The 20222-nt window shown below is 45.9% G+C and overlaps 1 protein-coding gene across 1 annotated transcript in view; it reads left to right on the forward strand.

Moving 5' to 3' along the window:
* The window catches only part of LOC143975608 (vomeronasal type-2 receptor 26-like), a 149608-nt gene that overhangs the window by 93239 nt on the left and 36147 nt on the right, over positions 1 to 20222 (forward strand). The window contains exon 5 of the mRNA XM_077478084.1: positions 4083 to 4206. Coding sequence (XP_077334210.1) covers positions 4083 to 4206 — 124 coding nt within the window. The remainder of the gene's footprint in view (positions 1 to 4082; positions 4207 to 20222) is intronic.

A 20222-nucleotide genomic window follows, 5' to 3' on the forward strand; every position in this document is an offset into this window, starting at 1 on the left:
GGGTCCCACACCTGCCTCTGATTGGCCAAATTGAGGATCAGTGTTTCAACAGTGAATATTTATTTTCTGTTGTAATCCACCTGGGTAGGCTCTGAGCCCATTCTCTGTGACCCGAGCCCACCTTATTTTGAAGTGAAAAAAAGGGGGGAAACACTGCGCTAAAGCAAAAAGTGAAAAATACAAGATATAGCAGCTTACACTCAAACAAACAAAGCTAAAAAGAATAAGGAGAAAATAGTGTAGCGCTGATATAAAAGTATGTGATTTTATATGTGAAGGTGTGGCTAAACATATAAGATACCAATAATGGTTAATCATATAAAGGATCCATAATAATGGAACATAGGTAAGTGGAAAAGGTTATAAATAATGATACCAATATAAAGTATATAAACTGTGCAAATGTGAAGTCCACAATTCACTGAGTATATGGGTTCCGTACTAAAAAGAACACAACATTTATCCCAGTAAGCAGTCCGCATATAATACGCAATGGAAATGTATCGGTGGAGGTCTTACTACAATCGAGGAGGAGACCGCATGGACCAACGGGAACAATCAACAAAAGCTCGTCTGGAGTTGTATCATAATGGAAAGAAGATGGATACTCTTATCAAAAAAGTTGGACACACGTGTTGTACGACAGTGAGTCTATCAAGCTTAGAATTCCGACTGGTTCCAATTGGCCTCTGGCTCTAATCAGGTGCTCTGTAATTTATATGCCCGGCGTCCTGAAAAGGGCTGGACCCATGAATAGGGGGTGTCCGGCCACCTATGCATGAATCTATCCATTATGCATATAGTCGATGGTGTGGAGACAGGGGGTGATGCCCATGCACCCCTAATGGACGGGCCGCCACTGATTCTCTACCACCCAAGGAGATGAGGTGTCATGCACTCCATTCAGCCCAGTCACAGTCCAAAGGGATAAAATATAGTGTAGTAGATTTATTTAATGTTTAAGCAATAAAGCCAAATAATACTACAGTCCAGTCTTCTCCCCCCTGTACAAATGCCACCACAATTTTTGTTTAATTCCCCCCCAAATGTTCCCTCTCAACACAGACCTCAGATACAGCTTGGCTTAATTCGGGCGGGAGATGTTATACCTGTCCTGTCAGCCTCCTCCTCCTGGTTTGTTGTGACACCAGGTAGAACCAAGGAGGAGCCTATAGGAAGCTTCCTCAGCTCTGTTACACAGGCAGCAGTCAGACTGGTGGGATGATGTGGCCGCGGGTGCCGGCAATGCCTGAATATCTGGCGCCCCATTGCTTCCTCTACATCACACCAGCCGCACAGACAGCGGGACCACGCAGGGTGGGAGAAGAGGATTTTATTTCCGATGCACAGAGAGCACATCTATCCTCTGTGTGTGTGCAGATCCCAGATCGCCGTCGCAGAGTTTGTGGTAGAGTCATCTGAACTTCTGGTGACTATTCTCAGCATGGAGCGGGACATGCTGGCTTTCCTCCACTATAGGAGCTGGCAGTGGCTTCCCTGACAGGATCACAGAGATCTTGGGTAGCGTAGGGGAAGGAAGAAGGAGCCATGGCTCCCCTCACAAAGCAGCGCCTGGGGCAGATCCCCCCTGCCCCCCCTAGTTTTGGCCATGATCTACCAGGTTCTCAATGAAGGTAAATCCACAATTGACTGTCGTTTGCACACTTGCGTAGCCCTGTCAATATATATGTTCTTTGACTTCAACTATTTTTTTTTTTTTTACTTTTTTGTACTGTTTTGTACTCTCTTTTGTACTATACAAATTTACTTTAATAAAAAAATAAAAAAAATAAGTGCATATACTGTTTAAAATCCTGCTCTGCACATATCATCTCTCTATTTTTAGGACCAGCTGAATTTGTAGAGGCCGATCTGTTGACAACCTTAAAGCAGAATTAAACCCTCCTATCCTTTACAGCCAAGGAAGTTGCTTCTGTTTGATATGCAACTGCCATGGTGCTGCACATGTGATCAGTTATGATACAAGCCATTTGATCATTTGTTTGGTTTGTTTAGGACGTAAGCAAATGTGACAGTTAGCAATCCCAGCATTCCAGGAATGTACTTGTTAAATTGATGGGTTTAGTTCTGCTTCATGATTTACTGCTGTTCAAAAACGAAAAAATTTACTTATAACAACTTGATAAAAAATTATGTTCTTTAGCAAGGAACATAGCGTAAATTCCACATTAATTATTATGCTACCAAAATTTGTGTGCACTATAAATTGCTTCCAGCATTGTATCAGTTTCTTCTTTCCGGAGGCTGCCATTTTGCTGAAGCCCAGAGACCCTGAACAGCAGTAAATCATAAAGCAGAACTAAACTCATAGATTTAATGCTTTCAAAAAGACAGTTACATTCCTGGAATTTTCTTGTGTGAATTTTGTGAACTTTGACAAGTTCATCAAGTTTTGATAATAACTAGTTGTAAGCTTGTAAAGGAAGAGCTTTCTCATATTGCATGTTGTTTTTATGTATATAATTTTCAATGTTACATAATTACATCTGGTTCAACCTGAGTCTGTATGTGTTTGTGAGTATGCGTGTGTGTTTATGTTACTTTCACTTATCATATCCCTGTACATTACACTCACTAAGGCCGCGTACACACGATCAAATTGTCCGGCAAACTTAGTCCGGCAAACAATCTGGCGGATAGTCCGGCGGACTTTCTACCAAACGGACTTGGCCACACACGGGCACACATAAAGTCCGGTGTTTGCTAGCGTGATGACGTACAGCACATACGACAGAACTAGAAAAAGGAAGTTCAATAGCCAGTAGCCAATAGCTTCCTTCTCGTACTTGCTTCTGAGCATGCGTCATTCTTAGTCCACTGGACTAGCATACTCACGAACGCATTGTCCGCTGAAACCCAAGTCCCCTTTATGCTGAGAAAGTCCGCTGAAGCCCGCGCACGATCGGATTGTCTGGTGAAATGCGTTTCGGCGGACTAAGTACACTGGACAATTCGATCGTGTGTACGCGGCATAAGAAACACATCTAAAATGCTTTTGAATGTATCTACACTCCTCACTGACACCACAAACTGTGGAAGAGATTTCCTCATCCTTACTGCTCTAAATATAAAGAACCCCTTAAGTGTTTAATATTGGACAGCTTCTCATCTAACTTCATTGTGTGGCTGGGTGTCTTCTTTAGAGACCTCATGCCGTGTACACACGACCGGACTTTCCGGCAGAAAAGGTCAGGTGGAATCATTCCGTCGGATATTCCGATCCTGTGTGGGCTTCATCGGACTTCTTTCTTCAAAAATTCCGGCAGACCTAGAAATAGAGCATGCTTTAAATCTTTCCAAAGGAATCAATTTCTATCGGGAAAACCGTTCTTCTGTACGCTGGTCCAATGGACCAAATACAACACAAGGGCAGCTATTGGCTACTGACTATTGAACTTCCTTTTCTAGTCCCGTCATACATCATCGTGTTCCAAACAATTGGACTTTGGTGTGATCACATGTGGGCAAGTCCGTTCGGTCGGATCTCCGTCGGGAAGATCGTCTGAGTTTATTTTGACGGAAAGTCTGGTCGTGTGTATGTGGCATTAGATTAACTACCGGTAGTTCAAATCTTTGTACGTAGAGTGAACTTTTATGCATAAGCTGATAGTTGCAATAACATCCATCAGCCTGTGTCAGTTTTACTCAGCCGGCTCCCCGCTTCAAAGTGAAAGTGATGCAATGGCTGTACAGCTGCTGATCACTTTCATAGTGTGGACAGCTCAGTGTCGTCACCCCCCCCCCCCCCCCCCCTGCATGGTTCCTGGGCTCTTCCCCCCTTTCTGGGACCACATCCACTGGCTTCAAGTTGGAGAGAGGGAGGATCTCCTCTGTACTGAATGAAACTGGAAGCAATGATGATTTGCTTCTGGTTTCAGATCTTCTACAACCTGGCCGGTAAAGTCAGGGGAACTTCTAACAGAACAGATATGTGCTTGGTTTATTTTTACTTTTTTAAATTATATTTGTGTTATTTGCAATACTCAACCTTTTTCATAATGTTTACTGAGTTGGATGGACCTATGTAAATAATAATAATAATAAATATATTTTATTTTCAGGTTCCGGAATCTCGATGCTCCAGGCCCTGTTTACCTGGCAGCAGAAAAAAATTTGGATCTTCAGTTCACAAGTGCTGCTATGAGTGCGTAACCTGTCCAGAAGGGGAGATATCCAATGCATCTGGTAGAGTTCATTATTCTTCAAATGGGCTGAGGTTTTAGCTGTGAGGGAATTTATAGTGCGTTTTATGTTTATTTGTTTATTAAAGCAATATTAAACCCAAGACAAAAAATGTATTTTACGGTTCTCACCTGGTGATCTTGCAAGCACAGGACACAGCAGACAGTGTCGGGGGGGGGGGTAAATGAATTAGCAGATTTGAATAACACTACAATAGAAGCCAAACTCCAGCTTACACTTTATAATCAGTTACAACAAACTGTTTTTTCTTTCCTTTTGGAATAAAGGTTTTACATGAATAAATAAAAGCTGATCATTTCAAATCACCCCTATCAGTAGTAAATGGATTGTCTCATCCATGTAAACTGATACATTCTGCTAGAGAGCTTGAGCTTCTGAGAATCTGCAGACGTGCTGGATAAAAGAAAGATGAAAATAGAAGAAAGACAGACTAAAGAAAGAAAAACACATCTAATAATTAGTAAGCTGCAATATAATTAATGTTTGCTTCTGAGTTTATTACTGCTTTAACTTGCTACATTCAGAAATGAACATAGAAATGTAAAAAAAGTTATTCATATTTAACCACTTGAGACCCGCACTACGTCTATTGACGTCATGGGGTTTCGGTGGTTATATCTAAATGATGCCTGAGGCCACAGACATCATTCAGATATTGCCATTTTCAGCCAGTGATTCCCTACACCATAAGAATGATCATAGCGGCTGTACCGGGGTCCCCTCCCGCCGCCCTCCGGTGCTTCTACTGACTCACCGTTTCCATCGGTGAGTCGGTCACAGGATCCGCCGGCCCCAGCAAGTAATCATAGAGATTTCCGGCAAACTAGATTGTCCCCGGAGTCTCTATGATCGTTCGGAAGCCGGGCGCGATGTTATGACTTCACGCCCGGCCTCGGTATTCAAATTAACGGCGCCGATCTGGCTAGGAAGCCATGATCGTTTTTTTTTTTTATTATTATTCCCAGCCTAGAGGTGAGATATGGGGTCTTATTGACCCCATATTTCACTGTAAATAGGTTTGATCGTGCCATATTCCTATTACAAGGGATGTTTATATTCCTTGTAATAGGAATAAAAGTCATCAATTTTTTTTTTTTGTGTAAAACTAAAATAAATAAATAAAATTAACAATAAAAAAAAAAATTTAAAGCGCCCCTGTCCCCGTGAGCTCGCACACAGAAGCGAACGCATACGTAAGTCCCGCCCACATATGAAAACGGTGTTCAAACCACACATGTGAGGTATCGCCGCGAACGTTAGAGCGAGAGCAATAATTCTAGCCCTAGATCTCCTCTGTAACCCAAAATATGTAACCAGTAAAAAAATGTAAAGCGTCGCCTATGGGGATTTTTAAATACCAAAGTTTAGCGCCATTCCACGAGCGCGTGCAATTTTGAAGCGTGACATGTTGTTTATCTATTTACTCAGCATATCCTCCTCTTTCACATTATGCAAAAAAATTGGGCTAACTTTACTGTTTTTATTTTAAAGCATGAAACAGGTTTTTTTCCTGAAAAAACCGCGTTCGAAAAATTGCTGCGCAAATACCGTGCGAGATAAAAAGTTGCAAAAACCGCCATTGTATTCTCTAGGGTCTTTGTTAAAAAAACATATATAATGTTTGGGGGTTCTATGTAATTTTCTAGCAAAAAAATTAGGAATTTTACATGTAGGAGAGAAATGTCAGAATTGGCCTGGGTCCGAAGTGGTTAAGGTCAATTTGAAATATTCCATATGAATATTTTACATTTCCCTTTTTACTGCTTTGCTTTAAATTGACTGTACTGTACAGAACATTTTCCTCCTCCCCCTCTTTGATGGTAGAAATATGGAAGCTTCCACTACAGAATTGGCTTTAAACATCAGTCAATAAAAATAGATAAAATAATCAGCGCTGAAACACATACAAGAAACAAATAAACTGCTAGCAGACACTCAAGGTTAATTCAATCAATCCCTCAAATAAGCAAAAAATGTAAACAGTGCTGCGTAATACATTAAATGTCCATGATTGATAGGAGACAATCCGAAATAGTGCAAGTGGATAGACAAACGCAGGTTGATAATCAGTGACCACATATACAGTGGTGTGAAAAAGTGTTTGCCCCCTTCCTCATTTCCTGTTCCTTTGCATGTTTGTCACACTTAAGTGTTTCGAAACATCAAACCAATTTAAACAATAGTCAAGGACAACACAAGTAAACACAAAATGCAATTTGTAAATGAAGGTGTTTATTATTAAAGGTGAAAAAAAATCCAAACCATCATGGCCCTGTGTGAAAAAGTGATTGCCCCCTAAACCTAATAACTGGTTGGGCCACCCTTAGCAGCAACAACTGCAACCAAGCGTTTGCAATAACGTGCAATGAGGCTTTTACAGCGTCCTGGAGGAATTTTGGCCCACTCATCTTTGCAGAATTGTCCTAATTCAGTTACATTAGAGGGTTTTCGAGCATGAACGGCCTTTTTAAGGTCATACCACAACATCTCAATAGGATTCAGGTCAGGACTTTGGCTAGGGTACTCCAAAGTCTTCATTTTGTTTTTCTTCAGCCATTCGGTGGTGGACTTGCTGGTGTGTTTAGGATCATTGTCCTGCTGCAGAACCCAAGTTCGTTTCAGCTTGAGTACACGAACAGATGGTCGGACATTCTCCTTCAGGATCTCTTGGTAGACAGCAGAATTCATAGTTCCTTTTATCACGGCAAGTCTTCCAGGTCCTGAAGCAGCAAAACAGCCCCAGACCATCACACTACCACCACCATATTTTACTGTTGGTATAATGTTCTTTTTATGAAATGCAGTGTTCCTTCTACGCCAGATATACTTGGACACACACCTTCCAAAGAGTTCCACATTTGTCTCATCGGTCCACAGAATGTTGTCCCAAAAGTCTTGGGGATCATCAAGATGTGTTGTGGAGAAATTGAGACGAGCTTTGATGTTCTTTTTGCTCAGCAGTGGTTTTCTCCTTGGAACTCTGCCATGCAGGCCATTTTTGCCCAGTCTTTTCCTGATGGTGGAGGCATGAACGCTGACCTTAACTGAGGCAAGTGAGGCCTGCAGTTCCTTGGACGTTGTTGTGGGGTCTTTTGTGACCTCTTGGATGAGTCGTCGCTGCGCTCTTGGGGTAATTTTGGGCGGCCGGCCACTCCTGGGAAGGTTCACCACTGTTCCATGTCTTCGCCATTTGTGGATAATGGCTCTCACTGTGGTTCGCTGGATTCCCAAAGCTTTGGAAATGGCTTTATAACCCTTTCCAGACTGATAGATCTCAATTACTTTCTTTCTCAATTGTTCCTGAATTTCTTTGGGTCTCGGCATGATGTGTAGCTTTTAAGGATCTTCTGGTGGACCTTACTGTGTCAAGCAGCTCCTATTTAAGTGATGCCTTGATTGTGAACAGGTGTGGCAATAATCAGGCCTGGGTGTGGCTAGAGAAATTGAACTCAGGTGTGGACAATCACAGTTATAGTATGTTTTACACAGGGCCATGATGGTTTGGATTTTTTTTTCACCTTTAATAATAAACACCTTCATTTACAAATTGCATTTTGTGTTTACTTGTGTTGTCCTTGACTATTGTTTAAATTGGTTTGATGTTCCGAAACACTTAAGTGTGACAAACATGCAAAGGAACAGGAAATGAGGAAGGGGGCAAACACTTTTTCACACCACTGTATAGATGGCCTCTCACCTCCAACATTCGACCTGAAACAGGTCACTATGCGGTGTATAAATGGTTAAACACACAGGCCCTCATTTCCAAACAGTATCCAAATTGGAATCCATGAAAGTTTTGATGACATATATAAAAAGAGAATACACGATCTAATACTCTCTGTGTTGCGTATTTATTAATTAAAAACAATGAAAATGCCCTTACATAGTATTGCACTCAGATCCGAGTGCCGGCATATGAGTGAAAGTATGTTTGTCAAACCAATGCAATGGCCGCGGGTGACGTCATGCGCAATGTCCGTAGGCGGGACTTCCTCAGTGTGGGGCAGGGTGTACGCAGATGACCTGCTATTGTGTATAAATAACCATGACAACCCTCAATCAGCCTGTCAGTGAACCTGTCAGGAACAGCGGCTAGGGAGACCAGACACGTAGCTACACAAGGGAACTGAAACCAAACAAAGGATATATATATATATATATTAACCTCCTCGCGCCCGCCCTATGGCCGAATGACGGCCGTAGAGCAGGCGCGTTCGTCCGGGCGGTCGTCCCTGGACGGCCTGATGTTTACTTCCGCAATGCGCGCTGCCGCGGGCCGTCGCGGAAGTTCTGTGTTCGCCGTGTCCCCCGGGGACAGGCAAACACAGATCGCTGTAAACGGCCAATCACAGCGGCCGTTTACAGCGTGATCGGCGTGTCCAATGGGAGATGATCTCATATGTAAACATATGAGATCATCTCTCAGCGCCGCTCTCCTTCCTCGCACAGACAGTGCGAGAGGGGAGAGATGAACGGCTGCAGCGGCAGCCTGCCTGTGGAAAAATAAAAAAGTAATAAAATAAAATAAAAAGTGCCATCCTCCCCCAGCAGTGCCGTCCGCCCCCAGCAGTGCCATCCGCCCCCAGCAGTGCCATCTGCCCCAGTGCCATCCACCCCAGTGCCATCCACCCCAGTGCCATCACCCCAGTGCCATCCACCCCAGTGCTACCTGCCCCCAGTGCCATCCACCCCAGTGCTACCTGCCCCCAGTGCCATCCACCCCAGTGCTACCTGCCCCCAGTGCTACCTGCCCCCAGTGCCACCTGCCCCCAGTGCCACGTGTCGTCAGTGCCACGTGTCGTCAGTGCCACGTGTCGTCAGTGCCACATGTCGTCAGTGCCACGTGTCGTCAGTGCCACATAGTGCCATCTGTCATCAGTGCCACGTATCAGTGCCATTTGTCATCAGTGCCACCTGTCAGTGTCACGTGCCATCTGTTGTCAGTGTCACGTGTCATCAATGCCACTTATCAGTGCCATCTGTCATCAGTGTCACGTGTCATCGGTGCCATGTATTAGTGCCATCTGTCATCGGTGGCACATATTAGTGCCACGTATTAGTGCCATATGTCATCAGTGCCACGTTTCAGTGCCACGTGTCTTCAGTGCCACGTATTAGTGCCACGTGTCACCAGTGCCACGTATGAGTGCCACGCGTCATCAGTGCCACATATTAGTGCCATCTGTCATCAGTGCCACATATTAGTGCCATCTGTCATCAGTGCCACCTGTCATCAGTGCCACGTATAAGTGTCATCATTGCCACGTATCAGTGCGATCTGTCATCAGTGTCACGTGTCATTGTCCTGGTGCTTCAAAAGTGTAATAAATAGTCAACAAGTTAGATGTGTAATTTATGTTCCTAGAACACATGATGGCGCTACCTGCATGTTGGGCCTCTCTATGTGGCCAGGCTGTGAAAAAGTCACACGCATGTGGTATTGTAATACTCAGGAGGAGTAGCAGAATTTTTTGGGGGGTGTCATTTGTGGTATACACATGTCACGTGAGAGAAATAACTTATTACAATGACAATTTTGTGGAGAAAAAAAAAAATGAAAAATCTTAATTTTGCAAAGAATTGTGGGAAAAAAATGACAACATCAAAAAGCTCACTATACCTCTTACTAAATACCTTGGAATGTCTACTTTCCAAAAAGGGGTCATTTGGGGGGTATTTGTACTTTCCTGACTTGTTCGGGTCACAAGAAGCGAGATAGGCCACCAGTACATCAGGTGTGATCAATTTTGTGCGATTCGCACCACAGCTTGTAGACTCTCTAACTTTCACAAAGACCAAATAATATCCACTAATTTGGGATATTTTTACCAAAGACATGTAGCAGTATAAATTGTGACCAAAATTTATGAAGAAAAATTAATAATTTGCATAATTCTGTCACAGAAACAAAGAAATATGCGTTTTTTTTAAAAATTTTCGGTCTTTTTTCATTTATAGCGCAAAAAATAAAAACCCCAGAGGTGATCAAATACCACCAAAAGAAAGCTCTATTTGTGGGAAAAAAAGGATAAAAAATTCATTTGGGTACAGTGTTGCATGACTGAGTAATTGTCATTCAAATTGTGAGAGCACCGAAAGCTGAAAATTGGTCTGGGCAGAATGGTGTTTAAGTGCCCAGTAAGCAAGTGGTTAAAGTGATATTTATTTATAGTGAAACACAGCAAACCATTAACACAGCAAACACAGCACACAGTAAATGTGAACATAAACAAACCCCAAAAGACAAATAACAAAGGAACCTAACTACTAACTATATACAAAAACCATCTATAGGACAAGGATAAGGGAATACAAGGTTGCAAGGAAGGGGGATCTCAACAGGGTACTCAAGTAGAAGCAAGGCAGGAACAAGGCAGAGAGCTACAGACTGGATCAAGCTAGGCACAGCCGGCAAGGAAGGGACCACAATCGCGACGCACCTGGTGAAGTGAGGAGAAGCCTTAAAGTGGAAGTAAACCCATCGATTTAAACAGTTGAAAAAAAAGGCATGCCAGGAATGCTAACTGCACATTGGCTGTGCTCTCAGCCAAACTATCAAACCATCCAATGGCTGGTGTCATAACGAATCACATGTGCAGCACCATAGTAGAAGATTAAACAGAGGCAAAGATGGCAGCTTCCTTGGCTGAAAACTATAGGGGAGTTTACTTCCACTTTAAGTAGCCCCGAGGCAGCTGAACATTCATTAGCCTGATTACACCAGCCTGCTGGTTCCTGGGTGACACCTGCTGGTGGACACTAAAACTGCAGCAAACAGCCCACAGCAGGATAGTGCCACCAGCAGGCAAACTTAATCCTAACAGATCCCCCCTCCCCTTAAGGAGCAGCGTCTGGACGCTCCATAGGGCCCCACTACTAGGGTCTGCAAGCTGACTGAGCACTGCACTGTCCAAATCTGAAGGCCTGGTTAGAACCCCGCCGCCGGGGTCCCAATACTGGCTGGGTTTTCTGCTGGTCAGATCCCCAAGGAGGCACAACACCAAAGGTTTATTGTCAAAAGCAGCCTGTGTCCCAATTCTGGGACACAAAAGGACACCTGACCGCCCAATGCCAGAGTCCCTGGTCCATGCAGGTACCCTGATACCAGGGCATTCCTTCACGACTGGACCTGGAACTCTGGCATTGGGCGGTCAGGTGTCCTTTGGTGTCCCAGAATTGGGACACAGGCTGCTTTTGAGAATAAGCTTTTGGTGTTGCGCCTCCTTGGGGATCTGACCAGCAGAAAACCCAGCCACATTGCTCAATTAAACGGTGCACAGAAGCAATACAATCCAACACCACCTGTTGCGGTGTATAGGCTGAATACTGCTGGAGAAAAAAAACCTGCACAATGTTTTAGCAACCATCCCAAAAATCCAGCCTGGTACAAAGTGAATGGAGGAGTGAAAATATCATGGCCCTGAGAGGTAACCTGAAATAGTAGCTCAGAACAGACCTGAATGAAAGGTTGTACTTCACCAAGTGAAAGTCTACCATCATCGCCTAAGGCATGTGCAGTCAAAATCCCTTCAAGCAGCTCTTCCTCAGTGAGATCCTGCCAAAGTGAATGACACAAATCCTTATCCTCTACTGCAAGTTGCACACGGAAAATAACCTGTACTCTCAGCACTGTGAAAGGAAAAGCAAAAATCCAAAGCAACTGGCTCCCAGTTTCCAAGTGTAGCTGATCTGGACGTTGGTGGCGTCACAATTATGTCAGGATCAGCGGCTAGGGAGACCAGACACGTAGCTACACAAGGGAACTGAAACCAAACAAAGGATATATATATATATATATATATATATATATATATATATATATATATATATATATATATATTAACGTGATATTTATTTATAGTGAAACACAGCAAACCATTAACACAGCAAACACAGCACACAGTAAATGTGAACATAAACAAACCCCAAAAGACATATAACAAAGGAACCTAACTACTAACAAAATACAAAAAACATCTAAAGGACAAGGATAAGGGAATGCAAGGTTGCAAGGAAGGGGAATCTCAACAGGATACGCAGGAACAAGGCAGAGAGGTACAGACTGGATCAAGCTAGGCACAGCCAGCAAGGAAGGGACCAGAATCGTGACACACCTGGGGAAGGGACCAGAATCATGATACACCTGGGGAAGGGAGGAGAAGCCTTAAGTAGCCCCCAGGCAGCTGAACATTAATTAACCTGATTACACCAGCCTGCTGGCTCCTGGGTGACACCTGCTGGTGGACACTAAAACTGCAGCAAACAGCCCACAGCAGGATAGTGCCACCAGCAGGCGAACGTAACCCTAACAGAACCGGAAACAGTGGACGAATCCCCGCTGATTACACATATAGGACACAAAGTTCCTTTTCTACACTAGTGACAAGGGTGAAATAAAATGTATAAAATTAAAGTGTCCACTCTCAATATTAATCCATTGGCGCAACTTGTATTATATTAATTGTAGGGAACTAAAATTTATCATATACTAAACTAATACCAAGAGAGGAAAATGAACAAGCGCCAATAGAAACTGAAGGAGACAAAAACATCTCACATTAAAGTTCACTCTAATTGCTAAGAATAAAAATTATGTATAAATGAACATAACCAAATATAATTAAAAATAAGGACGTCAATCCACAACCATCCCATTGGTAGACAATTACATTAAAATTACATTTATATACAATCAAACATATGTATAAAAATACAGGATAAAGAGGAAAATATAAAATATATAAAAAATAAATAAATAAATAAAATAAAAAAATAATAAAACAGAGACCTACTGTATCTATTGGAAATAAAACAATTGAGGTCAAACTCAACATTCATCCCAGCAGGAGTCATAACCTTGGTCTCAAAAATCCAATATGATTCCCTACGACAAAACTGTTGGATGTAATGACCTCCTCTCCAGTGTTGAGGGACCTTTTCTATACCCCAAAATTTCAAGCATTTGGGGTCCCTATTATGGCACATTCTGAAATGCCTAGATACACTATGAGTCTTGACGCCCCTTTTAATGTTACTAATATGCTCTCCCACCCTAACATGTAATGCTCTAAAGGTGCGGCCCACATACTGTAACCCACAGTCACACTCAAGCATGTATACTACTCCTTCAGATGCGCACGTAATCAAACTTTCAATTTTATACTGTTTGCCCGTGACAGTGGCCACAAAATCCTTCCGCTTTTTAATATTTTTACTAGCATTCTTACAAGTGCCACACCTGCCACATCCATAGAAGCCAGACAGAAAGCTAAATAACCTATTGTCGACCATTTTTGGTGGATCAACAACACCAAGTGCCAAACAATCACAAAGGGAGGGCACTTTACGATATATAAATGCAGGCTGATCTGGAAGTACAGGTCCAAGGATCCTATCTGACTTCAGGATCATAGACTGTGCGTATCCCTTTTGTTTAAAACGACTGGCTAAAATTTTGAGATTGTGCTAAAAACGCCTCCTCCAACATACAATTACGTCGGAGCCGGAAGAATTGAACCCTAGGTATATTACACAGCCATGACCTATGATGACAACTGTTTCATGGAATATACGCATTATGGTCAGTGGCCTTAAAATTATTCCTGGTATAAAAACGATTGTCTTTCTTAAAAATTTCAAGATCCAGGAAAGTGATCTGCTGGTGATCGATATTCTAAGCAAGCTGTATTTTTATATTGTTATTATTAAATCTATCAACAAATGCCTGAAAACTGGACATGTCACCTTCCCAGATCATTATTAAATCTTCAATTTACCTCTTGTAACATAACAATTGAGGTGGGCAATCTTGAAATATCGCTTCTTCCTCCCAGTGGGCCATAAATAAGTTGGCCACACTGGGAGCAAAATGCGCACCCATTGCTACACCACGTATCTGTAAAAAATATTCCCTATTATACCAAAAATTGTTATTAAGCAAACAAAACTTCAAGCTTTCCAACAGGAATGCTACATTTTCACTAGAAAGATCAGTGGCTAATAAGGCCCATTCAACTGAAGCTAAAGCTTCATCATGGTCAATTATAGTGTACAATGAACCCACATCGGCTGTTATTAGTACACTAGATGAAGTACACGGAAGGGTATCCAAAATTTGGATTACCTGTTTGGTGTCACGCAAATAGGCCTTAGGCCGCATACACACGGGCGGATTGTCTGTCCAACTTAGTCCGCTGAAACACATTTGAGCGGACAGTCCGCTCGTGTGTGGGCTTCAGCGGACTTTTTCAGCGGACAGTCTGGCCAACTAAGGCCGCGTACACACGGGCGGACTGTTCGCCCAACCTTGTCCGCTGAACAGTGTTTGGGCGGACAGTCCGCCCGTGTGTGGGCTTTCAGCGGACAGTTTCAGCGGACAGTTGGACGGACAAAGTCTTTCGGAAATTCCGAAAAACTGTCCGCTGAAACTGTGTTTGAGCGAACAGTCCGCCCGTGTGTAGGCTACTTTCGAAATGAGCAAACTGTTCCCGCTCGGAAAGTCCGCCCATTTCGAGCGCGTGTACAGGTAGGTGGGGCCCGCGAAGGAGACGTCGCGGGCTCCGCCGCCTGGAATGGGCTTAAAGGGGAACCCCAACGCCGAAAAAAAATCGGCGTGGGGGTTCCCCCAAAGTCCACACCAGACCCTTGTCCGAGCACGCTACCCGGCCGGCCAGGAAAGGGGGGCGAGCGAGCGCGCCCCCCCTCCTGAGCCGTACCAGGCCGCGTGCCCTCAACATGGGGGGGTGCCTTGGGGAAGGGGGGGCCGCGCGGCCCCCCCACCCCAAAGCACCTTGTCCCCATGTTGATGAGGACAAGGGCCTCTTCCCGACAACCCTGGCCGTTGGTTGTCGGGGTCTGCGGGCGGGGGGCTTATCGGAATCCGGGAGCCCCCTTTAAGAAGGGGGCCCCCGGATACCGGCCCCCCACCCTATGTGAATGAGTATGGGGTACAATGTACCCCTACCCATTCACCTGTGAAATAAAGTACAAAAAAAAACACAACACAGGGAAAAAATATTTTATTGCACAGCTCCGGGGGTCTTCCGTCTTCGGGGGTCTTCTCGCCGGACTCCTCCGCTATCTGTGTGTAGCTCTTTTACTAGCGGAGGAGTCCGGCTTTCTTCCTCCCCGCCGCCGGCCTCTTCTCCCGACTTCGGGGGTCTTGTCCCCCTCTTCGGTTCTTCTGCCGGGCCACCGCGCCTTCTTGTAGCTCTTTTACAGGCGGTGGCCCGGTCTTCTGTCGCCGCTGCCTTCCGTTCTTCTGTCGCCGCCTTCGGTTCTTCTGCCGGGCCACCGCGCCTTCTTGTAGCTCTTTTACAGGCGGTGGCCCGGTCTTCTGTCGCCGCTGTCGTCGTCGCCGCCGCCGCCTTCCGTTCTTGTTGTTGTTCTTCTTCTTCTTCTTCTTCTCCTGGAGATGTTGACTCGACGAGCTCTCCGGCCGGAATGCCAGAGCCGCGCTGTGCGGTCACTTATATAGTGACAATGGGGCGGTGTCACATGGTATATGTCACATGGGTTGGTCACATGGGTTGATGTCACATGGGGACTATGACATCGTAAGGGGGCGGGGTCACCATGTGACCAACCCATGTGACATATACCATGTGACACCGCCCCATTGTCACTATATAAGTGGCAGCGGAGCGTGTCCCTGGCATTCCGGCCGGAGAGCTCGTCGAGTCAACATCTCCAGGAGAAGAAGAAGAAGAACAAGAAGAAGAACAAGAACGGAAGGCGGCGGCGGCGGCGATGACAGCGGCGACAGAAGACCGGGCCACCGCCTGTAAAAGAGCTACAAGAAGGCGCGGTGGCCCGGCAGAAGAACCGAAGGCGGCGACAGAAGAACGGAAGGCAACGGCGACAGAAGACCGGGCCACCGCCTGCTAAAGAGCTATAAGAAGGCGCGGTGGCCCGGCAGAAGAACCGAAGAGGGGGACAAGACCCCCGAAGTCGGAAGAAGAGGCCGGCAGCGGGGAGGAAGAAAGCCGGACTCCTCCGCTAGTAAAAGAGCTACACACAGATAGCGGAGGAGTCCGGCGAGAAGACCCCCGAAGACGGAAGACCCCCGGAGCTGTGCAATAAAATATTTTTTCCCTGTGTTGTGTTTTTTTTTGTACTTTATTTCACAGGTGAATGGGTAGGGGTACATTGTACCCCATACTCATTCACATAGGGTGGGGGGCCGGTATCCGGGGGCCCCCTTCTTAAAGGTGGCTCCCGGATTCCGATAAGCCCCCCGCCCGCAGACCCCGACAACCAACGGCCAGGGTTCTCGGGAAGAGGCCCTTGTCCTCATCAACATGGGGACAAGGTGCTTTGGGGTGGGGGGGCCGCGCGGCCCCCCCCTTCCCCAAGGCACCCCCCCATGTTGAGGGCACGCGGCCTGGTACGGTTCAGGAGGGGGCGCGCTCGCTCGCCCCCCTTTCCTGGCCGGCCGGGTAGCGTGCTCGGACAAGGGTCTGGTGTGGACTTTGGGGGAACCCCCACGCCGATTTTTTTCGGCGTTGGGGTTCCCCTTTAAGCCCATTCCAGGCGGCGGAGCCCTCGACGTCTCCTTCGCGGGCCCCGCCTACCTGTACACGTGCTCGAAATGGGCGGATTTGCCTCCTCCTTACGTGGGCGAGTCCGTTCATTTCAAAAGTTGAGCGAACTGTTTGGCAAACAGTTCGCTGAAACAGTCCGCTCGTGTGTGGGCAAGTCCGCTCATGCAAATTTTGAGCGGACTGTTTGCCGAAACTGTTTGACGAACAAGGTTGGGCAAACAGTCCGAGCGTGTGTACGCGGCCTAAGTCTTTCGGAATGTTGGAAAGACTGTCCGCTGAACTCGCATTTGGTGTGTGTGCCAGTCCGCCCAACTTTTGAAATGAGCGGACTTTTCCCGCCCGGAGAAAAGTCCGCTCATTTCGAGCGGGTATCCAGGTAGGTGGGGCCCGCGACGGAGACGTCGCGGGCCCCGCCGCCTGGTATGGACTTAAAGGGGAACCCCAATGCCGAAAACAATCGGCGTGGGGGTCCCCCCAAAGTCCACAACAGACCCTTGTCCGAGCGCGCTACCCGGCCGGCCAGGAAAGGGGGGCGAGCGAGCGCCCCCACCTCCTGAGCTGTACCAGGCCGCGTGCCCTCAACATGGGGGGGTGCCTTGGGGAAGGGGGGGCCGCGCGACCCCCCACCCCAAAGCACCTTGTCCCCATGTTGATGAGGACAAGGGCCTCTTCCCGACAACCCTGGCCGTTGGTTGTTGGGGTCTGCGGGCGGGGGGCTTATCGGAATCTGGGAGCCCCCTTTAATAAGGAGGCCCCTGGATACCGGCCCCCCACCCTATGTGAATGAGTATGGGGTACAATGTACCCCTACCCATTCACCTGTAAAATAAAAGTGCCAAAAAAAAACACAACACACGAGATAAAATATTTTATTGCACAGCTCCGGGGGTCTTCCGTCTTCGGGGGTCTTGTCCCCCTCTTTGGTTCTTCTGCCGGGCCACCGCGCCTTCTTATAGCTCTTTTGGAGGCGGTGGCCCGTTCTTCTGTCGCCGCCGCCGCCGCCCGTTCTTCTTCTTCTTCTTCTCCAGGAGATGTTGACACGACGCTCTCTCGGGCCACAATGCCAGGGACGCTTTCCGCTGCCACTTATATAGTGACAATGGGGCGGTGTCACATGGTATATGTCACATGGGTTGGTGTCACATGGTGACCCCGCCCCCTTACGATGTCATAGTCCCCATGTGACATCAACCCATGTGACCAACCCATGTGACATATACCATGTGACACCGCCCCATTGTCACTATATAAGTGGCCGCGCAGCGCGGCTCTGGCATTCCGGCCGGAGAGATCGTCGAGGCAACATCTCCTGGAGAAGAAGAAGAAGAAGAAGAAGAAGAAGAAGAACGGAAGGCGGCGGCGACAGCGGCGACAGAAGACCGGGCCACCACCTCTAAAAGAGCTATAAGAGGGCGCGGTGGCCCGGCAGAAGAACCGAAGAGGAGGACAAGACCCCCGAAGACGGAAGACCCCCGGAGCTGTGCAATAAAATATTTTATCTCGTGTGTTGTGTTTTTTTTTTGGTACTTTTATTTTACAGGTGAATGGGTAGGGGTACATTGTACCCCATACTCATTCACATAGGGTGGGGGGCCGGTATCCGGGGGCCTCCTTATTAAAGGGGGCTCCCAGATTCCGATAAGCCCCCCGCCCGCAGACCCCGACAACCAACGGCCAGGGTTGTCGGGAAGAGGCCCTTGTCCTCATCAACATGGGGACAAGGTGCATTGGGGTGGGGGGGCCGCGCGGCCCCCCTTCCCCAAGGCACCCCCCATGTTGAGGGCACGCGGCCTGGTACGGCTCAGGGCGGGGGGCGCTCGCTCGCCCCCCTTTCCTGGCCGCCTGGGTAGCGTGCTCGGACAAGGGTCTGTTGTGGACTTTGGGGGGACCCCCACGCCGATTTTTTTCCTTTAAGTCCATTCCAGGCGGCGGGGCCAGCGACGTCTCATTCGCGGGCCCCGCCTACCTGGAGACGCGCTCGAAATGAGCGGACTTTCCTCCACGTGTGTGGGCGAGTCCGTTCATTTCAAAAGTTGGGCAGATAGTATGGCGGACTTAGTCCGCCGCATTAGTCCGCTCAAAAAGTGCCGTGTGTGGGCAAGTCCGTTCATTCAAAATTTGGACGGACTGTCTGTCGGATTGTCTGACGAACTTAGTTGGGCAGACAATCCGCCCCGTGTGTACGCGGCCTTAGTCTTAACAACTAGTGGCTGTAGGAAGAAATCTAAATATTGACCCAACCGAGAAGTAACAGAATCAATACCGTTAACGATTGGGTGGCCTGGGGGTAGATCAGGATTTTTATGTATTTTCAGTAAAGAATTAATAATAGGAGTCCTACAATACAGAGGGTCTAGGTATGATGATTCTTTAGAATTTAAAATCCCCTTTTGTTTACCATCTTGAATCAGAGAGTGTAACCCATTTTTGAATTTCAACATGGGGTCATAATTAAGCAATTGATATGTTTCTTGATCACTCAATTACCAAGTCATTTCTGTATGATAATAAGATTTACTCAATACAACCAACCCCCCCCCCCCCCTTATCAGCTGGACGAATCACAATGTCATTCCTTTGTTCCAACAAAGAAATATCCCTTTTAATATAGTGAGAATCTATAACTTTTTTAATTTTCAGTTTATCCAAATCATTACATACCATATTTCTAAAAACCTCCAAATCCCTATTGTCGCTACATTGAGGGTTGAAAATTGATTTATTCTGCAAATTAGAATGTGTAAAATCCGATTGAGATGATTTCCGCTGAATCGGATTAGAAAGTTGAAAGAAAGAATGTTTCTTGATCACACAATAACCGAGTAATTTCTGTATGATAATGAGGACCTGTGTGTTTAACCATTTATACACCGCATAGTGACTTGCTTCAGGTTGAATGTTGGAGGTGAGAGGCCATCTATATATGTGGTGGAGGGATCACTGATTATCAGACCTATCAACCTGCATTTGTCTATCCACTTGCACTATTTTGGATTACCTCCTATCGATCATGGATATTTAATGTATTGCACAGCACTGTTTAAATTTTTTGCTTATTTGAGGGATTAATTGAATTAACCCTGAGTGTCTGCTAGCAGTTTATTTGTTTCTTGTATGTGTATCAGCGCTGAATATTTTATCTATTTTTATTGACTGTTATTTAATTCATTTTTATTTAGCTGCTGATTATGGATGTATTTTCATATGTAGAAAATAGGGAGATTATTATAACGGATGTCTGTTCCAAAAATACTAATCATTCTAATCAAGGAGATTTGAGTTACTCATTTAGGAAATTGGCACATTTGTTTGAAAAGAAAATTAAAACTTGGTGGGATATAGTCTCTTTTGAGCAATATTTATCTGCCCGACTTATCCCAAGTCGTCTGAGGTGGGATTTGCCACCTAATGATGGGTTGTTTGATGATGAATCTAATAAAGAGTGGATTGATA

Source organism: Lithobates pipiens, unplaced genomic scaffold (assembly GCF_037356315.1).
Source record: "Lithobates pipiens isolate NorthernLeopardFrog02 unplaced genomic scaffold, aLitPip1_a1.2 Scaffold_13, whole genome shotgun sequence".
Lineage (NCBI taxonomy): Eukaryota > Metazoa > Chordata > Amphibia > Anura > Ranidae > Lithobates > Lithobates pipiens.